This window comes from Halichoerus grypus, chromosome 1 (genome assembly GCF_964656455.1).
Source record: "Halichoerus grypus chromosome 1, mHalGry1.hap1.1, whole genome shotgun sequence".
In the NCBI taxonomy this organism is placed as follows: domain Eukaryota; kingdom Metazoa; phylum Chordata; class Mammalia; order Carnivora; family Phocidae; genus Halichoerus; species Halichoerus grypus.
Genome location: NC_135712.1, coordinates 197,760,327 through 197,784,516, shown reverse-complemented (window position 1 = coordinate 197,784,516; position 24,190 = coordinate 197,760,327). Strand labels below are relative to the sequence as shown.

General features: G+C 59.4%; 1 protein-coding gene across 7 annotated transcripts in view; it reads right to left on the bottom strand.

Moving 5' to 3' along the window:
- CACNA2D2 (calcium voltage-gated channel auxiliary subunit alpha2delta 2) overlaps window positions 1-24,190 on the bottom strand; it is a 141,532-nt gene that overhangs the window by 55,129 nt on the left and 62,213 nt on the right. For all 7 annotated transcript variants that reach the window (XM_078077781.1, XM_078077775.1, XM_078077779.1 and 4 more), the window contains exon 3: window positions 13,751-13,867. In XM_078077781.1, the coding sequence (XP_077933907.1) occupies window positions 13,751-13,867 (117 nt within the window). The remainder of the gene's footprint in view (window positions 1-13,750; window positions 13,868-24,190) is intronic.

Here is a 24,190-nt window from a genome sequence, read left to right as displayed (position 1 = left end):
GGGCTTGGACGGGGCCTGGCCCTTAGGGATGGGAGAGGTACAACCTGTGGTGGGGGCATCTCAGAATGGGACAAGGGGATATGCCTGGATGAGTCTGAGTTTGTGGGGGGCTTCCTGGGCTGGCCTGGAAGCCTTCAGATGAAGGTACTCAGCCTGTAGAGGAATGGAGGAAGGGACAGGAACACGGGGGCGGGGGGGGGGGGTGCATTCCATTCCTGTCTCCTGGGCCACAGGAGGGCTTATGGGCATGGAAGTGTGTGCCAAAATTCTCTAGAGGTGGAACCAAGGCTTAGGCTTCAGCAAGAGGGATCATGGTTTGACACAAGGAAGAACTTCCAGACATCTGGTGGGCTCCAACTCTGGAATGGGAACCTGAGGACATGGCGGCATTTCCCTCCAGAGTCAGGGATAGGCTAATGTGCCACTGCTTGGGGGAAGGGCAGTGGGCCAGCCCCCTCCAGCCCCATAATTAGAGAAGCTGTTCTGATTTCCTGGCATCAAGGACCTGTGTCCCCAGCATTCCCAGGGCCACGATCTTGTGAGGCCGAACCCGACCTTGTGACCCTGAGCTGAGTTGGGAATTGTACATGTGAAGTATCTGTGACCTAGTCGGTGACCTCGAGGCCCATGACACCAACCCTGGGCTGCAACGTGCCTGACGAGTAACCCTGGGAACGCTTCTCCAAGCTGTGATCCACGGACTCGGGGGTGACCCTGAGGCCGCTGGAGCAGACAGCACTCTCTCGGGAAGGCAGGGCCCCTTTCACTCAGTGGAAATGGGCACGTGCTGTGGAAATCTTGAGTGAGCACACAGGGCATGGTGGGAATGTGTGCAGGCCCTCCGCTGGCCCATTCCTCAAATCTGGCAGCGGCACCCAGGGCCGGAGCCCTCAGAAATGCCTCCCTCGACAGCCAGGAAGCCAGGGAGGGTGACACAGGGCCAGGGGGCAGCCCGAAGCCTCTTCCGGGCCAGGCTCTGGCTCCCTCGGGTTCCCTAGGGAGGCTTGGGAAGGCCTGACCTCCACTCCTGGCCCGCCGTCCCCTTCTCCCCATTTCTCCTTCTATGAGGAAAATCACAGGGAAGCAAACCTTGGGGGGAGAAAGGAGAATGTTTTTAATTAAAAGTTTAAGAGAATTCACATCCTGAGGGAGTCGAAGCAAGAGAAGGTGGGGAGACAGTGGGGGCAGTGCGGGGGTCGAGAGAAAGTAGGCCACGCCAGCCGAGGGCTCGAGCCCAATCCTTGCAGCTGCCCGGGGCCATGGCCGCAGCCGGCTCTGAGCCGCCGAGGGCTCTCCGTGCAGAGGAGGCCCCGGCAGCCCCTGGTCTCCCATCCCGGGAATGGGCGGGGGAGGTGGGGGGGGGGCTCGGCAGTGATGGCTGGATGGGAGCAGCACCAATCTCTGAGGCTAAAACAGCTCAAAGTCCCGCACTGTCCCTTCTGCCCGGTCCCACTGCCAGAGGCAGACGTTCCTGGTGCCCCTGGCTGGGACTGTCACGCTTGGTCAGGGCCAAGGCCGGGGCCACAGGTGACCCTACTGGGGGGCTCCATATCTGCCCTGTCCACAGTCACTGTCCCAAGCAGCCCCCACCTCACAGCTACACCAGACCCTGGTTGGGGCAGGGGGGTGGGATGGTGTGGGGGGCCAGGGCAGCCTAACCATTGTGGCACCTTGTCCAATGGGTGGCGGCAGACAGGTGATAATGAGGACCACCGGGATGCCTCTAAACCAGGTCCTGGCTGCACACCTGGCTCAGCCCATCCATGCATGGCCACGCCTACGAGTGGAGGCATTCCTCAGTCCGCCCCCTCACCCCCAGCCTGCCTGCCATACACATGCCAACCAGGGGCAACTCCACTTAGTAGCTCATTAGTCTCAGCGCAGCTTGGGCCTGAGCAGTCCCTGCGTGTGAGCAGGTACGCGGAGGGTGCTTCCAGAGCAGGGCTCGGTCAGCCCTGCACCATCCCTTCTTCCTGACGGAGGGAGGGCGTGGACACCCTCAGCCCACTGACCTCCATCTGCTCACCAGGCCCTGGGGCCAGGATGTGTGTTGAGGGGGCCTGTGCATGTATCAGCGCGTGTGCCTGGGGGGCCCCGTGTGTGAGCGGGGGGCTGGTCAGGGCCGGCCTGTAAGGTAGACTCATCCCTAGTAATCTTCCTCAACCCCATCCCTGCCTACCTTTCCTGGGAAAAGGAAGAGGCGGGGGGGGCGGGGATAAGACAGATGCAATATTTTGCAAAATGAGCTAATTACATGGCAGTCACACAAGGAGATGAGATTAGCAGAATATTTGATAAAAGGAGGCACAGGTATGCACGTGGGTAATGGGGAAAGGTCACTGCCATCCCTGGAAGATGGTGGGGCCACAGCCCTGTCACTCAGGCCACAGTCACGCAGCTCAATCCTGGGCCACGGGAGAGCCACAAGTGCAGGGAAACACGTGGGTGTGTGACCGCACATGAGGACACACATGCCCATGTCGAGACACCGCCGCGGGATACATACACACGTGTGCCCAGGAGAAGGAAGAATGGCCACACTCTCCACCACGGCCCCCACACCCCATCCCCTGCAAGCTCGTATCTCGGGGCCAAGGCTGCCCTTGGGGCGGGGGTCCCATGCATGAACAGCCAAGACGGAGGACAGTTCAGCTGTAGCTGTCACAAACTGGGCTGTCCCTGCTGTGGGCAGAGCACGGATAGGTCCATTCTCTCTGTTTAAATGCCCATGACTCCTCTGCTGGCCCATGGGGTCAGGACCCTCCCCCCCGAGGGATGTGGGGGCACTTTGGCCCAGACTGCTCCTCCCACCCCACGGTGCCTACTCTAATTCTTCAGCCCTTGGTACTACGGGTGCACAGGAAAATGCTCTGGGACCCACCCCCCAAAGCCCATGTCTAAAAACCAGCCCCTAGCAGGGCCCCGAGGCCCCCAGTGACCAGAGTCAAAGGTCCAAGATGCAAGCTCAGAAGACCTTAGAGCCCCTCAGGACTCCAGGCAGGAATGTGTACTGATGCTAAACTTGCCCAGGGACACCACGGTGTGAGCGGGTCTGGGGGAAGGCCGCTCCTCGTGCCCCCTAAGAGCGTGAGCACTGCACACCACGGCGACACACCACCCTCACCTGGCTTCCCTCTGGGGAGGGGTCAGCAAACACCTGAGGAAGGAAGGTGGGGGCAGGCAGGAAGTGCTGCCGACTTGCTGACAATCCCCATTGGTTCCTGGAGGTTCAGCCTTCTCACTCCACAGCCTACTCCTGTCCAAGGCCCCCTGTCCCCGTAAGTGCCACCTTCACCCACGCCCCTACCCCAACCCAGAACTTGGAGGGTTCAACCTGCTCCCCCTCCCGTTCTAACCCAGCAACCATACAGGACTCTGCCTGAGCCCCACTCCGACCCACAGGGCCCCTCCACGCTGTCCTCTTTCTCAGAATGCTCTTCCCCACCTCCTGAGAGGCCAACCCCCTCCTTCCCTCCAGCCTCAGCCTCAGCACTACTGCTCTGTGCTTCCACGTAACTGGGACCCTTTTGGGAAAGCGCAAAGTGAGGTCAAGCGTCGGGGCTCTTCCCTGTGGCCCACGTCCCTGACTTGTAACGGTGATAACCACATAGCACACACATGTCTAAGAGCTGGCCAAGTCTCAGCTCAGACAAAACGCTTGGCAGTCCTGCCAGGTGGACTCTTCTCGATCCCCTGCCCTGACCCTGTCTCCGTGCCTGTCTATCCATCTGTCCATTTGCCTGACTGCTGCTGGATCCGATGACGAGGAACACGAAGGGGGATGAGAGGGGCGGAGCTGGGCCTGGGGAGGAATTCTGCATAGAGGGTGGGAAAGCCCCAAAGTCGGCCTTCAGATGCCTGAAGGCTGTCTTTGCCAGGAATTTCCCGAGTTAAGCCCAGGGCAGACAGCACTAGTCCCTCTTAGTCCTGCTCCCTGCACGGGGCTGCCCTTGCTGGTTCCCCATACCTGCCCAGCCGAGGCCCAGCAGTCCCGTGGGTGAATGGGTGGGTCATAGGTGGGGAGCTGCCCGCTTGCCCACCAACCCCAACCACCCAAGGAGGGGGCTGAACCCAAGGCACCTGGGCAGCTGGTGGATAGGGCCTCATCCCCTCGGCTCCAGCTGGTGTTGACACAGCAAACATGCTTCGACTCCCATTCGCCGAGGCACAGAGTGGGCAAACACAGGAAGGCTGGAACAAAGGGCCTGACAACCGTGACCAGCCTCTCAAACAAGGGACCCAAGGCCTGTGCCAGGAGGCAGGAAGCGTTAAGCAGCTTGGACAGTGTGGTCCCCAGAAGTGGAAGCTAGGGACAGGCCCTTGACGAGGCATCCAGAGGAGGGAGGGTCGGCACAAAGGCTGACAGTCCAGGGCTGGTCCCATGTGGGGCACAGACCAGTCTTGTCCACGGGGCCCATCCCATGTGCATCCTTTCCGGAATCGACGTTACCAAGGCCTGGGCATAAACTCTCATGACAGATCTGTGAGGCCATGCTTGCTGTTCCTATTGTACGGGCAGGGAAACTGAGGCCCAGAGAAAGTGAGATTTGCCAAGGGCTCGGTGTGCTACTCAAGGGCAGAGTGGGGGCTGCCGCACAGCAGTGGCCTCTGATTCTCGGCCACCTTCCGCTCTGGGCCTGGTCGTGCGTGTCATGAGCCATGCTGCATCTTTCTGGGGGACTCATGGCCAGAGGTTCTTTTGGGGGCAGTGCAGGGTCAGGACTGTGCAGGCTGTGGTCACTAGGCGAGGTTTCCACTAGACTGCAAGGAATGGTGACTGCCCTGGGCACAGCCATGCACGCCTCTGCCTCCGGACCCACCTCACGGCATCTGTGCGCATGCTCCGCAGAGCCGAGCCACTGGGCAAGATTCTCCGCCACCGCACCATGCAGAGGCCTCGGCAGGAGACACGCGTGCACCCTCTCTACCTCTGGGCTGTACTCTGCTGCGCGCTCTGACTTGGAGCCTCTTCCTCTGCCTGGCTACATCTCCAGCAACCCCCCGCACCCCCAGCCCAGGTCCCCTAGGCCCGGTCAGTGTCCACGGGCCTACCACCCTGGCTCCACACTTTGTGGCATGGGTCACATCACTGTCACCTTCGGCAGACTGCACTCCTCGAGGGAGGGGCCCAGAGGCCTATTCCCCCATCTCTGTACCTGGTGACCTAGTATACAGCAGGTGCTCAGCTGCTTGTACACAGCAGGTGCTTGTATACAGCAGGTGCTCAGCTGCTTGTATACAGCAGGTGCTTGTATACAGCAGGTGCTCAGCTGCTTGTATACAGCAGGTGCTTGTATACAGCAGGTGCTCAGCTGCTTGTATACAGCAGGTGCTTGTATACAGCAGGTGCTCAGCACGGTAAATAGAGGCTGAAGGAAGCAAAGGGCTCCTGAGGTACCTGGTACCCCATGACACGATGAGCCAGCCAGGATCAGCTGACCTCCTACAGGAAGACCTCAGGGGACCCCGCCCAGGGTCACCATGGCACCAGGAGCTAGTCCAGCCCTCTGCTGTGTCTGGAAAGACTACTGAGGGACCTCAGAGGGCCTTGCCGCCCCTGTGCTGGGCCCAAGGCACCAGGCCCTCCCTGCCGGCAGCCCTGTGAGCCGGCTCACTTCCCACGTAGGTACTCACTGCCAAAGCGGAGGCATGGGTCCCTATGTATTATAAGCTATAGAAAACGGGGTGACATAAGTAACTGGCCGCTCCCAGGGCTGCTGCACCGTGAAGGGGCCATGCTTTCAGCTGTGCAGCTACCACCCCAGAACTCAGGGGGTGAGCCCTGTCCCCCCGTCACCTCTCCATCCCTTCTCCCCTCCAGTGGAAACAGTGACGCGGGCTGCACCTGCTGGGCTCCCTTCCCAGCTCACAACGCTCCAGCGGACTCAGCCTGACTCACTTCCGCTCACTCTCGTCGTTAGGCCAGGCTTGGTGCCTTCCTTCTTCCCTTCTCCACCTCTGGAGGTTTCACCAGCTCAAGCGCCACCACCTCCAGGCTGTCTCCTTAGACTTGCCCCTCCCATGTCAGCTGTTCTGCACACTAGGACCGCGTAGCTTGTGGGTCTCCTCCAAGTCTGGGGTCCAAGAGGACGGGGACTAGCTGGGCCACGGGCTCGCCATGCCTTAGATGCACTCTCCCTCCCCCAGCCCTCGTACTTGAGGATTTCAGAACAAAGGGCCAGAAGCTATTAAAACTCAATTAAATTTCTCACTTCTCTGATCCTGAATTAGAATGGTTTGTCCCTGTGGCATCTACAGGTCCTTTTCCTCCAAACCCCAGCATCTGCCCCACGTGGCCAGCTAGGACCCCCAAGGAGGGGGGCAGAAGCAGGAGAGGATCCCCCCTCAGTGCAGGCTTCTCTGGGGAGTGGAATCCAGTGCGTCTGCATCCGGCTGACCCCCCACCCCCATGGCCCAGATTCCCCCTCCTGTGGTGGTCAGCGTGCAGAGGCATCAAGAAGGGGACTCAGGGCAGTGGCTTCCAGCCTGCATTCGTGGGCCTCTTCACCCCAGCGACCCTCTATAGCTGTCCTGTGTCCCCCAACCGAGGTCTTGCCCGGAGGCCCTTGTTTGTGCTCTGCCCTCTGATGGGCAGAGCCTCGTCTCCTTCCCCGACCTGGGGCTTCCTCTTTGCCCCAGCCAGCGTGGCTCGGCTTCCTCCCAATCCTCGGGAGCTCTGGGAGGGGCAGGCACACAGGCTCAGGAGCCAGGGTGAGCAGGGGGAATCGTGACCCTGTTTTAGCCACGCAGTAGCCGGGGCTCGCATTGTCTCTGCACCTCTGTTTCCTCATCTGTAAAACGGTAATTCTGCTCTACAGTGAGTGGAGGCTGGCTCCACACCTAGGGCCAGGGCAGCGGGCAAGTCTGCTGAATGACCGAGTGAGCAGGTGAATCACAGAGAGGCTGAACAGCGCTCTGGGGATGCACCTGGCCTCATGAGCAGGGCCACTGGGCAGGCGAGGCTGACACCCCCTCTTGGAGGGAGATCTGGGCCTGGGGTGCCTCGGCGAAGGTGTCCCCACAGGAGGTGGTTCATGCTGGTCAGGGCAAACAGGATGCCAAGCTTCCTGGTGTGACAATGGCCCTTTAGTTTCCTCTGACCTGCAGCCACGAGGGAGAGCTCAGCAGCAGGGCGGGTGGGTGTAAGGCTGACCCACCAGGCTCTGTGGACTTCGGGGGTGTTACACCCCAGGCCCCCAGACCCTTTGGCTAGCAGATGCTGGGGCATGACCACAGCTCTTCTGACCCTTCTCGAGGCCACTATACCTTGGAGGAGGAGCCAGAAGAGGGGCCTGCTCTACAAGGGCAATCCCAGGGACCAGGAAAGCCCAGCCCAAACACACAGCTCAGCCCTTCCTGAGGCCTGACAGGCCGAGCCAGGCCCTCATCTGACCACCACCAGCTAGCTATAGGGCAGGTAGGAGAAGGGGAGGAACGATGCTTCCCCTGAGGATCCTGTGGCCACGCCCTACCTGCGCCGGCTCCCTCTTCATTCCCCGGGGAGGCCAGCGGAGCCTGGAGGCCTTCGAGGGGCCTCGGGAGTCTTGGCCAGCTGGTGGGGATGCGGACAGGTGAGGCCGTCCCCACGAACACTTCCACCAGTTGCTGGGAGCAGCGTGCCTTGGCCCAAGCCTCATGCTGACTCCCAGGACCCGTGGGTGTGTGCGGGGAGCGCACAGCAGCTCACCTTCCCTCCCGCACACGTTCAGGCCACCTCCTCAGAGGAGCTCCCACCGAGCCCTGTTCCTGAGTGGTCCCTCTCTGCCACCGCACGCTGCCTCGTCTCTCCCAAGTGCTCACTGCCGCCCGGGTTCCCGCCCTTGTTTCCTCGCTGGCCGGCTCTCTGGCCGCCTCCCTGTGGGAGGTGGGGGTCCCCAAGGGTTCCCGCACAAGGAGCCCATTCACTCATTCAGCGCTCCGCCCATCCCTGGGGGCCCCAGGTGGCTCCTCTGGGTGGCACTGGCCCCTTGCCAGGAAGGAGCAGCGCTGTCTGGGTGAGGGGAGAATAATCAGCTGTAAACGTCGCAATCCGGGAGAACAGGCTGCTCAGGCCCCTGGTGCCCACGCGTGCGCCTAATCGGCTCCACGTGCCTGAGCCTCCTTTCAAGAGCGGGAAAGTGGAAGGGTCAAGATCTCTTAATGTTCGTAATGCAGGGGAGGCAGAAGCCACCGCCGGCCCCACATAAACACCTTTTAATTGCGCCGAGAAGGGTGGGCGGAGGCAGCCCACGCTACAGAATCCCCTGCCCTGTCTGTCCTCCATGACGGTGCCTTCTAGAGCTTCCCCAGTCTGCAGTCGGATCCCAGCGGCTGACCTCCAGCCAGAAAGCAGAGCCACGGTCCTTGCACTTGTTCTATGAATGTTCTTGAGGCTCCCACTCTGGGCCAGGCCTCCTCCAGGCCTTCTCCCTTTAGGGCTGATCTGCTCATCTGACCCCCAGCGATCGGTGCATGTGTGGATCTAGGTCTGAACCGGCCTCTAGCTGTCTCAGCGCAGAATGCCCCCCCCCCAATCCTTGCTGCCTCCTCCAGGCAGCCCCAAGCTCACTTTTACCCTCTTAAGCTGAAGGGATCTTCCTCCTGCTGGGGCTACCCCGTTCCATCTGCACCTCTCTGAGGTCCCCATGTCCCCTGCTTCTGGGCCTTCTATTCTCCATGGGCTGCATCTCTCCCATTAGACCAGTGGCTCTCAACCGGGGGTGTGGTAGGGCTTTGCCCCCAGGGGACATTTGGCAAGATTTGGAGACATTTGTGGTTGTTACAGCTCAGGGAGTGGTGTTCTCCCGGCATCTAGTGGGTAGAGGGCAAGGATGCTGCTCAGCATCCTACAACACACACAGCAGCCCCCACAACAAAGAATTATCCTGCTCAAAATGTCAGTCGTGCCGACACTGAGGAACCCTCCCTTCGATGAAGCCTTGGAAAGAAAGAAGCAAATGAGCGGGAGCTAGGTGCAATGCGCGCCCTCCTGACAGGGGGGTGGTCCGCCCCACAGCTCAGGGGGACTCCTCAGCCCCCTCCCTGGCTCATTCCTCCTGTTCCTCTGAGCACCCAGTCCCGAGCCCAGTTCCTGAACAGACCTGGCCACACTCCCAACAATGCACCAGTTTAATTGGGTTAAGTGGCCATTAGCAGCAAAAGCAGGGCGGCTGTGTGCAGAAGGGTTTTTAATTTTACTCTTTAAATGATGCTCGCTCTCCAGAGAGGCGATGGAGGGTGGGAATGCTGCCCACTGGAGCCCCCCCCCAGATCCAAGGCTGCAGCTGCACCACCCCCTGTCCCATCCATCTGGGCCTCACGGGGCTGGGCTGGGAGGGGTGCTCAGTGTCTGTCTCCACTGCCCAAGGAAGAACCTATGGGGGCAGGGACTTGCCCAAGGTCACTAGGTCATCTCAGAGCAAGCCTCTGTCAGAGGAGGCCAGAGCCCCATCCCTTCTTCCCTCAGCCCTGCCCCCCCTGCAGACAGTCAATGCCATGTGATAGCACAGAGCAGAGTGGCACTGGGGGGCAGTGTGTGGGGTCTGAAGCTCAACTGCCCAGATCTAAAGCCTGAGTTTGGTGTGAGACCTGGGGCCAGTGGCTTAACCTCTCTGGGGCTCAATTTCCTCAAGTGTAAAATGGGGATAAGATACCCTTGGGTTGTAGAGAGGATCTGGAGACATCTGGAGTGTTCTGGCAAATCTTAGGCTGGGCACTTGGCAGGCCCTAAGAAAGAGGCCAATAACCAAGGGAGGGAATTATTTTTGCCCATTTTAAGGGAAATGTTCTGACCTCTGAATCTACGCAGAATCATCTGAGGAGCACTGAAAAATATTGAAGCCCAGGCCCACCCCTGGGGAATCTGAGGTATTTGGTTTGGGTTGGGGCCTGGGCATCACGATTTAAAAGCTCCTCAAGTGACTCCAATGTTCAAGCAGTTTTAAAAACACTGCATGAAGACAAAGGTACAAAAGCACAGCATCTGGAAAGGTCTTGGCCCTGGGGACAATGGGAGGCACCTGAGGTGGAGCATGGGGAACATGGCACGTAGGAAGGGCAGAGCTTAAGGGCCAGGGTCTCTAGATCCTGGATCCCCAAAACCAGGCCTCTCCACGGCCTCTGGCTTGTTTAAGGTTGGAGGTAAGAGGGTCTCCCCAAGAGCGGGCTTCTAGCCACGTGCATGTCCCTCAGTGCTCTGGCCTTGGGCTTCCCATTCTCCGGGAACCGAGACAACTAAGCCACAGTGGCCACGGCCTCGCCCCTGAGAGGGGGCTGGAAGCCCCCGCCCTGGGGTCACGCATCACGGCATCCAGGCTGTGTCTCCTCCCGCGGCCTCTCCCCTAAGCCACACAGTAGAGGTGCCAGGGATGGTGGCACAGGCTTTGGGGACACTGGTTTTTCTTTGTGGCCTTTATAAATGATGGCTCCTGGAGCTGTGAGACTGAAAGTACTGGGCAGGGATGGTTTCATGTCCCTATTTTACAGAGGAGGATACTGAGGCCTGGGACGGGACTAGACCGAGTGCTCTATGAGGGCAGGCACAGGGCCTGTTCTCCCCGTGTCCCCCCAGCACCGCCGGGCATGCAGCAGGCCGTTAGACAGCTGGATGACTCGCGGAGGAAGAAGGACAGCCAGGAAGAAAGGACCTTTCCAAGGGAGGGGCTGTGGGTCAAGGGCCCAGCAGGGAGCACAGCAGAGTCCTGATTTGGGTCCCTCTCTGCCTCCACTGTGCTGTAAGAACTCAGGCACCTCCCCTCCCCCACTCCTGGGACTCAGGACCCTTAGAAAGTGGGCCCTGGCTCAGGGACCCCTCTCCCTGGGCAGTATAAGTCACAAGACAGCTCCCCTCTGTGTGTCCAAAGCTGAGGCCCAGCAGGTTTCCTGGACTTGGGAATGCTGGCTGCCTGTGCTGCAAGGCCCCTGACCTGGCCTACTCCTGCCTGACTCTTGGCCCCATAAATCACCTTGTGCAGCTCGGAGAAACTCGAAACAAACATCTGATTGTCCCTGATTAAATGAGACCATGAACTTCCGTCCTGCGTTGCTCAGATCCCTCTTTGCAAGCCCCAAATTAAAATTCCAGACCAGAGCAAGAGGATTTAAATTGGATTACTGGATGGGGTCCAGGGAGAGAGGAACAATGGAGTGGGGGGTGAGGGGTCCAGCCCCCCACATCCCTCCCTCCATATGCACTCAGGCTGCAAACAAATGTGGGAAAGGAGAGAAGGGCCAGAACTTGATTAAAAGCAAATTTAAAACACAATTAAGACCAAAGCTCATCCTGAACAATTAGGACCAAGGCAGGGGAAGGATGGTTGTCCTCTGCTTCCTCTGGGGATATGGACAGAAGCATCCTGTGGGCTGAGAGCCAGAGGCGCTGCAGCAGGGGGAAGCTTGTGGGCCAGCAGGGCGCTGGGAAGGCAAGGGCCGTGGGCTCTGCGCCTACCTCGGGAATCACGTGGGGAGTCAAGGGCCTGGCCTCGCATCAGAGTGACCTGGGTTCACATCCTGGCCTGAGGCACGTCCGAGTCTCAGTGTCCCTCCCCTCTGTGAAGTGGGCCTCCCTCACACGGCTGCTGTGGGAGTGGCCTGTGACAGACACGCACGTGGTGAGTGCCCAATCAGCGAGTGCTCTTTCCATCATTCTTCTGTTGAGAGTAATTTGTATTTGGCGCCAACGGTGGACCAGGCCATGGGCTAGGCTGCAGATGCGGGGGGAAGGAGAAAGCCATCTGCCCTGCCTCATGGGGCGGGGTACAGCATAGGGGGGTGCAGGTAGAGGGTTGGGATCAGAACCCAGGCCTTGGGCTCTCCCCTCCCTGCCAAGCTGTCAAGGTGGATTAGTTGTCTAGGAGTGGGGGTAGAGGAGCTTGGGGAGGGACCCCAGCACTGTAGTGCCCAGAGAGGATGGGCAGGGGGCTCCACGTGTGGAGGGCAGGTCAGGCATCTGTCATTGTCACCACTCAGCACCCCTCACTGAGATGACTGGTCCTAAAGCTGGGGTGGGCAGCAGGCCTGAAGGCCCAAAGGATGCCTCTTCCCAAATTTATCAGACGGTTTCAACTCAAGTTCAGGGCTGGAGGCCTGCACTTTGTAAAGTGGAGCAAAGCAAGGAAGTAGTGGGCGAATGAGGATCTGGAATGAATGGGACAGATAGAGACAAAGAGAGAAAGGAAAGGAGGGGAGAGCACCCAGGTCAGGCCCAGTCCTAGGAAAAGCAAGGAGGGGACATGATGTGCTGGGTGGATGGGGCAGCAGAGTGTTTCTCACCATCACGGGAGACACTCTTGGACCCCCCAGGGACTGCTGTCCCAGCTAAAGGCTGGGCTTTGCCTCCTTCCCATGGCAGGTCCTTTCTCTAATTGTCTGCCCATCTGTGACCAGGAGATCCTGAAAGTCAGGCTGGGCTGGACTGAGCCCAGCTCTGGGTCATCTGGATCCACACTGGGTGGGAAGCCCTCAGGGTCCACGCCTCTGGGCCTCTGGTCCCAGGAGGCCAGTCTCTCCCTAGTCTATGATTCCAGGTCACACAGAATAAGAAGGGGACCTCAGGGGGACAGCAGGGCCCAGCTCCTGGGGAAGGGGGTCCTAGTTCTCTCCTGGGGCCTAGAAGTGGTGGGTGTTTAGGCTAGGTGACTACCCTGATCTGACCCAGCCAGGCCCCTGGCCTGAGCCTGGGTACGGCTTGTGTGGACTTGCTCATCCTTTTTTGTAACTAGTTTCACTGAGACACAATTCACATACTACAGAATTTACCCACATAAAGTATATAATTCAGTGTTGTGGGGTTTTTTTAGCACATTCGAGTTGTGCAACCATCACCACAATCTAATTTTAGAATATTTTCATCACCCCTAAAAGGAACCCTGTACCCATTAGCAGACACTCCTTATCCCCCTCCCTTCCCCCCTCCCTTTCAGCCCTAGGCAACCACTAATGTACTTCCCATTTCTATGGATTTGCCTATTCTGGACATTTCACAGAAATGGGATCACACAATAGGTGGTCTTTTGTGGCTAGCTTCTTTCACTTAGTAGAATGTTTTCAAGTTCATCCATGTCATGCGTATCACTACTTCTTTCCTTTTGACCGGACTCCTCTTTTTGGCACAGGCTGGGACTGGGGCCGAGGCAGCCGTGCCTCTGAACCGGGGGCAGGTTGGGCACTGTCCCTCACTTACTGCACAACCCCCCAGGGCACCTTGCAGCTCCAGAGGCCCCATCCCCACGCCCCGCACCTGCACTCCCTGGGGTGGGGTCTGCTGGCTTCGTACAACTGGTCAGGGCAGCCTAGCAGGGTCTGCCAACCCACAGAATGGCAGCATCCTGGAGCTGATAGGCAAAACCTCTCCAAGATTAGAGGGGGAGACTAGACTCAGAGGGAGGCAGAGAGACATTCAAGGTCATGGGCAGAGCAGGGGCTTCGACCCCTAGCATCACAGGGCTCCAGCATGCTCCGTGGGGCATGCAGGGCCACTCCACACCCCCTCCCACCAGAGCTGCAGTCCACCCTCTGTAAAGAGGAATCAGAGGACTCCAAGACTGCCCGTGCCCCACCTTCATGCCCACGTAAGGCCCCCAAGACCCCAGATGGAGCCTCCCTCTGATAAAACCATCTGCTCCTGTCCTAGCTGCCCACATCCAGGTGGGCACTGCCCTGCCAGCGACGGCCTGGCCTGAATTCACGTGCGTTCACGCCGGGCCGGGACGCTGCCCGGGCGGTGCAGGGCCCCTCCGCCTGGCCTGCCCTCAACCCGCACAACTGCACCTACCTTCAGGGCCTGCACCTTCCTGTCCAGCAGGCTCTCAATGTCTCCTGCCACCTTTTCCACCAACTTCTGAGGCTCGTTCTCCTGCACCTCGAACAAATTCCGGTTGTCCTTGTAGATCTAGAAGGAAGCAGAAGCCAGCGGTGAGGCTGAGGCGGTCCCACGTTCCCATGCCACAGCCACCCCCTTGCATATCCTCTCTGCCCAGTACGGTCCAGCCCGTGGCCCCGCCCCAACTCTGGCTCTGGCCAACTACGAGAGCATGGATGTCTGCGGGCTGGGCCCAGTGCCCTCCTGAACTTGAAGGAAGGCTCCTGTCACAGATTCCACAGCTTGCCCTGGCTGCGGTTGGTGGGACGGGCTTGCCACCGCCGTCTCTGGACTCGGGGGTGATTCCTCCTCCAGGAGCCGTGAGCAACACCCCCCTGACGAGTTCGGAGCGGCTGAGAGCAGCAGACGCGGAAGGGTGGGCTGGCGAGGAGGCAGGGTGTGCGTGTGGGGGCAGATGGAACCGATAAGCACACACTGCATACCACAAGCCTGATGACACGAAGACACTGTCACACTCACTACACACACCGACACACCCACACGTGCATCAGAAACACCTAGCCACCGCTCCTCACGGACTCAGGCATCCATACCCCTTTGGGCTGGTGCTGCCCCAGGGCACTTACAGAAACTGTAGTGGGAACTCCGGGCACCCCTAGGGGCTCCTCTGTCATTCAGGGCACAGAAGATGGGGGCAGTGACCAGGGAAAAAGGCATGTGGGGAGGGCAAATCGGCCCCTCTGTCCTCCTTGGGGACCGGGTCTGTGCACACGCGCACGTGGGGGTGTAAAGCTGACAGTCTGCATCTGCATGTGTGAGTGCGTGTGTTATGGCTCAACACACACCCATCTGCGTGCATGTGCCTGCGTGTTGGGGGTGGGGTGGGATTAGGGCCTCTAGATGAAGTCTAGGGCTTCTATGTGAGTCACAGAAGCGAGTTCAGTGGGCCTCTTTGTTCCAGGCTAGGGTCTTGGGTGTGTGTATATGCATGAGTGTGTGCATCATACAACCCTGCCTGTGTCCGTCCAGATGACCCCAGGAGGTCTGTTCCCCAAGCTGACTCCTTCACCGAGGTCACATGCCACCACTGAACTGCTACCATGGGGCCGTGCCATCGGGCTGTGCAGAAACGGAGGGATGCAGACAGACAGAGAGAAGAGGTGATGAGGACGAGATAAGGAGGTGGGAGAGGCAGCTGATGAAAGACAGACAGGCAGGCGAGATAAGGTCGGGAGAGTGACAGCGAGACGTGGGGGAGATAAGGCCTCCAGCAGCAGAGGGGGGAGGACGTGGGGGACCAGGAATGCCCGAGCCCCGGCCCTGCCGCCCAGCCTGCGCCCAGCAGTCCAAGGGTTAAAGTACCACACAAAGCCGGCTCAGGCAGTCTCCTCCTCCTGCCGCCCCCCCATCCCTCCCAGCTTTTCTTTTTGTCCTTCTCTCAGAACAAAATAATTTGTGGTGAATTCGCTCCTTCCCACAGAGCAGTGGCGATTAGAGGGTGAGGCGCGAGACCCGGACGCAGGGCAGGGAGGATGGGGGCCCCAAGTGGGCACCAGGGCCAGGCTGCTCCCTGGGCTCCCTGGGTCATGCCTCAAGGTAGAGGCCCCCAGATGGGAGGTGGCGATGGAGACGAGGTCAAGCAGGGGCCTGAGCCTGGGGGGGGAGGGGTCACTGGGAAATGTGGGGAGCCTGGAGCCCAGTGCCCTCTGTTGGGGCAAACTGAAGCTCAGAAACAAGAAAGGACAGGTCAAGGCTACGGGACTCTGAGTGGCAAAGCCAGGTCCTCCATCCTCCCAGACCTCTCCTTCCCAGGTTTCAGGACTTTAAAGATTTATTTGTTTGTTTGGTTATTTATTTATTTATTTAGAGAGCATGAGCGGGAGGGGCAGAGGGAGAGAGAATCTCAAGATGATTTTGTGCGCTGAGTGCGGAGCCCTACATGGGACTTGATCTCACGACCCTGAGATCACAACCCAAGCTAAAACCAAGAGTCGATCGCTTAACCGACTGCGCCCCCCAGGTTTCAGGACTTTAAAAATACACCGTTTCCCAAGCATGGGCCGCTGGCCTGCACGGGTTGAGGCCCCATCTCAGCTACACTGGCCGAAGCCTCGGCCGAGTGCACCCTTGGCCCACTTGCACCAGCAGGGGGCGCAGCTGCCTGGCTTCTCAGGGCAGGGGATGAAGTTCCCACACCTGACTCCCCTGTCAAGGTCATTCCCAGGTGTCCCAAACAGGGCTGTCCATAGCAGTGGCAGCCCCTGATCACAGCAGCCTCCTGACAACTCTCCTCCGGGAGCCCGGGAGTTCCTCCCCACTGGGTCCAGGGTACCCCTTGCAAACTGGCATGGTGACTGGGCCAGGGCTCAGGGGCCACAGAGGGAGTGGGTTTCCAGGTGGCAGGGTCATACCCCAGGGCTCTGAAAGGTGGCGTAAGGGCTTGAAAGCAGGCACCCTGCCAAGAGTCACCTTATCTCCGAACCTCAGTCTCTGATGGATTAAACGAGAGAACAGCAGTCCCCACTTTGCAGGCTGAGGGAGAACTGCAAAGAGCCCATGCTATTCTCGCCACTGCTATTGTTGAGGATCACCAGAATTCTGTAGAAGGAATCACAGTCCCTCCCTGCCTCCACTCTCCCTGCTGGACCTGCACACTAAGGATCCGAAGCCATTGGCTCCCACTCCTGGGCAGACAGCTTCGGTCTCCTGGGGTTGGCCCACCTCCAGCCCCACCCTCCTCCCAGGCCTCCCTGGGCAGCCCCTCTCCCGCCACACTGTCCTTGTCTCCAACACCTCAGCCTGAGCCCTGGAGGCTACAACAGGGGGAACTAGACACAGGGATGCCACTGATAACAGTATAGCCAAGGCCAGCTCTCTTCCCACTCGCCCGAAGTATGGGGCCCTTGTGTAATGGACCCTTGGCAAATGCATATGCCCAATTCCATGTTCAAGAGCAGAGCTCTGGGACCAGCTAGACCTCGGTCTGACTCTTGTATTCCTGCTTGCAGCTGTGTTACCCCTTGGAGTCTGGGGCTCTATCTGCCACACTTTCTTCCTGTCCTAAGGACCTCTAAGATACCCCTCTGCTCGGCCCTGGTGCCAGCATTTGAGATCTCTCCAGCCCATTGACCTGGCATGCCCCTGCAGGCTTCTGGGTCCCCAGCCCATCCTGATGCCCACTACCGCACTTTTGCTCATGCTGTCCCTGCTTCCCTTCCACCCTTCCCTGACTTTCTAAATCCTTCCTAGAGCAAAGATAGTAAAATGGGCTAGAAGGTGTTTCTGGGGAGATGAGGGCTAAATCCCAGGACTGCAGGGGCTGGTCAAGCTACCAGCCAAGCCTGTCCCCCAATCCCAAAAGAGCCCCTGAGACAAAATAGCCCTCGTTCCTTCTATCCCAAGTGCCTCACCCCTCTCAACATTCCCTTGGACCTGTTCCAACTGCCCGTCCCCCGGGGTGGGCCATGAGCCGGACCCTGTGTCCCAGGGAGATCTGAGGGATAGAGTTCAGCAGATGGTTCCGCCCTGGGAGATAGGTCATCTCTCCATTGATGTTGTCTGAGGAGGTGCTTTCTACCTACAGGCCCAGCAGGAAGCCTGGGAGAGCCCAGGGCAGACAGCATGCCCAGGGCTGGCTCTCCTAAAGCCCCAGCCTCTAGCTCTGGTCCCTGGGGCCAGCTCGGATGCAACAGACAGGCTGGGGGTACACCGGGTCCAGGGGCATGAGCACCGGGTACACTCAGCCACCGCAGCAGGACTGCACGCCCGCTGCTGTCCTTGGCCCAGCAAGCTCATTGGAAAAACCCAACAGCTCCCACAAGAGCGCAGCCTCTGAGGCCCCCACCACTGCACAGGGAGCTGGTCTACAGGTTGTCGCAGTTGGACACCAGCCGTGATGGGGGAGGGGGAGGCAGGGGCTCCATTCCACAGAGATGGTGAATAGTAGTGGGACAGGCCAGCAGACTAGCAGACAAGCTGGCTGGAGCCAGGGGAGCATGTAGGGGAGGGGTGGGGTGGGGGAACAGGGAGAATGGGGGTGGCTGAGACCCCAAGGGACAGTAATTCAGGAGGCAACTTGCAGCCCCTCGTTCCCAGGAGTCCCTGGCTCCCCCTCCCTTGTACCAGATACCTATGGCCTCCTCCCCTTGAGGGCACCTCCTCCCATCAGTTATGGAGAACTGTCCCTCCATCTCTCCCCTTATCTCCTCACCTCCCTCCCTGTTCCCCCCACCACCACCAGGTGCTGGTCCCAACCCCAACCCCAACCCTCTCTCAGCTCTAGTGATTCTTTAGTTAAGCAACATTTCCAGCCAGCCTTTCGGCCTAAGGATTTCCAGGGCTTGTGGAGGCCCCAGAACCTCTGCCCAGCCCCCCTGCGTCCCTGGGTGGCTCCACATAAAGAGGAGGTGAACCTAGAGGACACGTGGAAGAATGGCGACCTTGGACAGGAAGCACAGGGATACACACAGGCGCGGATGGAGCCAGCCTCATCCCCACAGCTCCCAAGAGTCCTGACTAGGAGTGGGGTCGAGTTCTGAGGTACCTGGGAACAAAGACAGCCACCACAGGAGACAACAGGCCCCAGGACCAGTGACCTGGACAGCACCCCGTCAGACTGGAGAGGCACGTTGCCAAGTCCCAGAAAGCCGGCGGCAGTGGGGCCTAGCTCTGAGCCAGCACCCAACCTGCCCAGAGAGAGGAGGAAGGTGTGGGAAAAGGAGAGGAAAAGGAAGGTGAGGAGGGGAAGCAGAGGAGGGCAAAGTCGGGAAGAGGGAGGATGGAGGCCCCAGGAACGACCCTGTTCCCCGAGAGCTGGCTCTGGCTACCCTGGGGCAGATGTTTTCACACTTGACCTCACTGCTCCTGGACAACCCGAAGAGGGACTCTTCATGCCCATTTAGTGGACAGGCCACTGAAGGCCAGAGAGCTGGAGTTACACCGCAGAGCTCAGATTCAAACCGGATCTGTCTGACCCAAAGCCTCTGCTTCAGGTCCCACTCTGTGCAGTCGGGTTCCCCACACTTATGCCCATACTTGAAGGTGAAGGGAGCACAAGGGATCAGCTGGGGGTCTTGGGGGCGGGCCAGGGTCACGCGGAAGGCCTGAGGCCCATGGGAGGCAGGAGAGCCATCCTGGAGGGGAGGAGGGGCGGACCGGCAGAATCAGCCTGATCAGCTAACCAAGCACCCAGCCCTAGGAGTAAAACAGACTCGTGTGAGGCTCCTCTCCCGCAGCGAAGGTGAACGGGCCCTAATCTCTGGAAAATTAAATCAGAAAGAAAATGGAACGAGGAAGATCTGACACAGGCTGGGCCCTGCGGCTGGCGGTGTCCTCACAGGCTCAGGCCGAGCTGGGTGTTCCGCTAGCCGGGTGCCCAGCACCCTGGCCCCTCCCACCACCCAGGTTACTGGGCAGGGCACAGGCAGGACTGTGTGAGCGGAGCCCCACAATACAACCCCAGGGGATTTGCTGTTCTCCAATAAGCCCCCTCTATGCCAGTCGTGTCTTAGTGTCCGGTCCCTGGTCTTGAAAGGAGCCGCTAGTGGGGGTCCTAACTTCATGCCCAACAGGCCCCTGGAGGGAGAGCAGCAAGTGGGCCAGAGATGGTGGGCTGGGCCCCCCTAGGCTGGCCCACAGGGCAAGCACTGGAAAGGCCACAGGGGTGGGGACTGGAGACAGGGGTCAGCTGCTGGAATGGAATACACCTGTGCCAGGGATCAGGAGCGCCTTGGGTAGGACGACAGGGGGCTCACGGTGGCTTAGGGACCCTGAGCTGGGACAGGAGGTGGGGGAGACTGGTAGTGATTAGATCAGGGACCCCAGGCAGTCAGGGCAAAGCTGGGCTCGGGGCTTCTGCCCTTACTCCTTCCCCTGCCTTTGTGGGGAAAATCAAGGGTACTGACGTAGCTGCTAATCACCCTTGAAGACCACAGGATGGAGGGAGTAGCTGGGTGCCCTGTGGTCCCCTCCCACTGAGAGCACCCAGGACAGATCCAGGACAGGCTGCGGCTCCTGGGCTTTTGCTGAGCTCCACAGCCCAGCTCCTGACGGCACGAGGGGGACTGTCCCACAGTGCGTGCTGAAAAACCCTAACCCAGCTTTGGAGACACGCCAGGCCCTGGTCTATGTGTGTGACCGACAGCTCCCCGGGGCCGGGGTGGAGCCCCTCCCTTGCCTACCCAGTGCGGGACTTATGTAGAGTAAGGGCAAGGGACCCTCAGAGCACACGGTCAGTGTACGGGCAGGGATTACGTGCCACTCGCTCGCATGTTCCCCAGCTGCTGACGTTCCCCAGCTGTCATGGCAGTTCTCATGTGGCCATGCCACCCTGCCACTATCCTGTGGTGGGTGGGCTCCATAGTTAGCTGTCTATGGTGTCATGTCACAAGCAGGGTTTGTACATTATGAAGCTGGCTGCCACATGATTAACATTCATACTGAATAGGGATTTCCTGGAACGAACCCCTGTTTAGAGGAAGTCACAGACACCACCCAGGCCAGGACAATGCGGCCCTGTGTGGGCTACAATGGAGAACATGAAGGCAGTGTCGGGGCAGGGAGGAGGGCTCCTGGCCTGGCCTCCAGGAGCAGGTCAGGATGTGGCCCTCCTGGGTCGGTGGCCCATCAATTGCTCCGCTTCCTCCCCACCCCCACCCCCACATCCTTACATTTCCATGAGGGCATGCCACGTTCATGCCACAGGCTTCGGGGCCCTCTTAAGCCTGGCGCAGCAGAAATGGACCAGATCTTGTCCTTGTCCTCCTGGGACTCACCATCCAGAGGGGACAGATGTCCTTTCAGACTGCTAAGGGCAGAGGGGTGGCAGCAGGGAGAGGTAGGCAGGAGACAGGGGGGATGGGGCTGGTCTGCTTGGGAGGGGGCCGTCCAGGAAAAGAAAGGGGAGAGCCTGAAAGGCTGGGTGGGAGTCTGCCGGACTTGGGGGCGGCCGGGGGATAAGGGAGTGGGCAGGAGGAGTGGCAGGTGCAGAGGCCGGGAGGAGGGAAAGTCAGTGGGCTCCTCAGCAGCACGAGCACAGGGGCTTGTGCAGGGCAGAAGGGAGGCTGGCGGACAGATTCTGAGCAGAAAGGGAGGTAGATACCCAGGAGGCTCAGGGGAGGGACAGTGTGGCCTAGATCATAAGGTGAGAGGGCCCTGGTGGCTCAGTGACCCCTCGGCCCCCCAGAGGCAGCTGCTAGGGGCTCTCACCGGCACACTCCCCTTCGAAAAACTCACAGGGGCACAAAGCCCCCGTCACCACCCCCAGCAACGCCTCCCTGTTTTTAAAGTTAAAGTTTAGTTGACTGTCATCCATTACTGCAATTAGTACATTATGTCTAATTATGCAATTAGTGTAAAAAGTGCACTTGCTGCTGAGAATGGGAAATTACGCTGCCTCGTTACGCTGTAAAATCTATGTCATAAAAAGGCTCAGTCTCTTGTTTTTCAAAAGACACAAAACCCAACACAAAACAATAAACCAAATCCTCCCAGCTGAGTTAGGGCCAGTCTGCGTGGCCCTCCCTGCACTTGCCCCCACGCAGACCCCACCTCTGTGAGGCCGCGCATGCGCCCCAGGGCAAGGCCTGAGCCACAAAGACAGGCTGTGTTCGGGGGGCCCATTCCTGGGTGTGGTCCGTCTTCGGCCTCTGAAACAGACGTGAATTTCTAAGCTGACTTTAAAACCATGGTAATCCTGATTATCCATCCATTATTCCAGACTTGACTTGGAACAAGGCCTCTGCGTTAAGGCCTATGTATTTCAGGTGAGAGCAGTCCTGGAGGGGCATTGCTCCACCCAGCTCCAAGCACAAATCCTTTCTCCAAGGTTCCTGAGGGCACAACTCTGAGGTTCCTGATGGCGCCCGTGAGGACAGGGCCATTTTCCAGCTCAGGGGAAACTGGAGGAACTTTCCCACACTCCAGGCTCCCAAGCCCTGGGAACACTGCCTGGATAGCTAGGGAGCTCCCTGTCACAGGAAGCATGCAAGCCCAGACGTCAGGGGTGCTGAGCAGGAATTCACTCATGGACACCCTGCACAGCTGCTGGACTCTAAGCTGCTGTCACTAGAAAGCAGCATTCCCACAGCTGTGCGCCTATGCAAAGCTTGTAGTCTGTGACTTTCTCCCCTAGGTTCTGGCTCCCTTGGTAGTCAAGCATAGTCTGGGGATAGGTGGGAGGTGAGAAAGGAATCTGACAGGGTAGGGGGCTGTCTCGCTACCACAGAGGTGACAATGCCAAACGGCCAAGTCCATGGGGGCTGGGAGGGCACACTCCAACGTCCCTGACTGCCCATGTCGGCACTGGGTACCTGTGTATCTCCAAAGGGTGATGCAGTGCCACGGAGACTCCTTCCCAGCCAAGAATCTGCCCTGACCTCATGGAGATGATGCATGAACCTCCCACGGCTGCCACTGCCCAGCCCAGACAAAGTGCTCACAGAGTGGAGGGCTGGAAACCTGGAGCCCCAGCATCCTAGGGCCCATGGGGCACCAGGGCCCCTACAACCCCACCCACCTGTACCGTGCACCCATTAGTTCTGGGTGTGCCCAGGTGTCTGGACGCTGTCCACACCCCAGTGGAAAGCGCTCACTGAGAAAGCAGCTGGGTTGTGGGGATGGAGGGGGCCTGGACCTTACTAGAGGGACACCTGTTGCCCAAACACAAGGCATGGGTCACTGGCAGTTCCAGCCTCCAGGCCTGTGTCTACTCAGGTGCTCTTGAAGAGCAGGGGAGCGTTTCACGGCCCAGCCATGTGGACACCAGAGGAGACTCTTAGGGCCCCTGTCCTCTGGATTTAGTCCAGGGTAGCGTCAGGAGTGGGGGACTGGAGCCCGAGGTAAATGGAACTGCAGGCAGATCCGGGGCCCCTGCTGGCTCCCAGCCCTGAGCTGGGAGCCACCGGCTGTTGAGGCAGCTGGGAGGGAAGCTGTGCCCAGCACACCAGCCGGCACGGGGGAGTGCGAGTAAACACACCCGCGCTTCCCAACTCGTGCGGCTGGTGTGGGTGCCTGTGTTTATGGGAAACAGGTTGTTTGTGCCAGCGTCTGGGCCCTCTTGCCACCCACCCTGCCTCAGCTCTCTCCGGCTGCCTCCCCACCCCATGGGCCCTGCCTTCCTTCCCCCAGGACTCCTCAGCCTCTCAGCTTGGAGACAGCAGCGATGACAGGCCCTCCCCTCCAGGTGGTGAGACAGGGCTCAGCGCTTCACCCACTGAGTCAGAACAATCCCCAAAGGCAGGCATGGTTATCGTCCCCATTTTACAGCTGAAGAAACCAAGGCTCTGGCAGCTGGAGAAATAAATGGGCTGGAGATGAGGCTGGGGGTGGAGGAGTCCATGACACTGGGCTTCTCTCAGGCTCCAGTCATCAGTTCCAGGCCCTAGGGTCCCAGAAACCCCCACCCCCACTCCCACCCCCGAGCCTGGGTCACCACCTTGAGGAGCCCTGGCCCAGCATGGCCTTAGATGTGGACCCTGCCCTCAGAGCTGGGCGCATGGCCCTTTTCTCCTACACAGGGCCTGGTCACCGGCCTGCCATCTGGCCTCTTCAGTCCCTTCACCCCCTGAGCCTGTCTTGGGACCTATGAGGCCCTACCTCCTGCCTCTTGTGGGTGAGAGTCCTGGCAGGCCAGGGTGCAGGGCTCTGGGAGTCAGGGTGGGTAGGGGCTCCAGCAGACCCTCGGCGGCCCAGGGAGGATTCCTAATCATTTCACGGCTCTGGCTGTTATGGAGATCTCATCTAAGTGACTGTCCCTCAGTCTAGAGTGGCAGAAACTTACCCCCATAATCACCCTCATGAGATGGGTTTGAGGCTGGGCCTGAGGCACGGAGCAAAGGACTAGGCCTGCTTCCTCTGCCAACATCACCTCCATTCTACCCTTCCAGCAGGGGGCACAACCCTCTTCAGGGTCTGGGACAGGTCTCTCAGGGACCCCAGAATGACCAGAAACTGACCTTGTCCTGAGAGTCCCCAGGCAGGCTTCCTGGGGAGGGGGGTGCAGGTTCACCTGATTTTTCTTTATCCATCCCCCTCCCTGACCTGTGACAAGGGCACCAGGAGGTGCTCAGCAGCCAGGCAGCTTCTTATCTCACAGGTGAGGAAACTGAAGTGGCAAAGAGTCAGAATCTGTCCAAAGGGGAGCCCTTCCCGTCCCCGGAGCCCCTTCCACTTGCAGCTGAGAATGGCTGAAAAGCTGTGGCCCGAATCCTGGCCCTGCTCTTTACCAGCCGCTTGGCTTGGCATGAGCCTTGGCCTTTAGCATCCGCACAGCCTTGAGCCGCCTCAGCCAGGCCCTGCGGGGGTGTTCCTCAATGAGGAAAGGTCAAATGCAAGGCGCCGCTGGCTTCTCGTGGGGCCTCCTTCCAGGGCCGCTCCCAAGGCCCTGAGAGATCT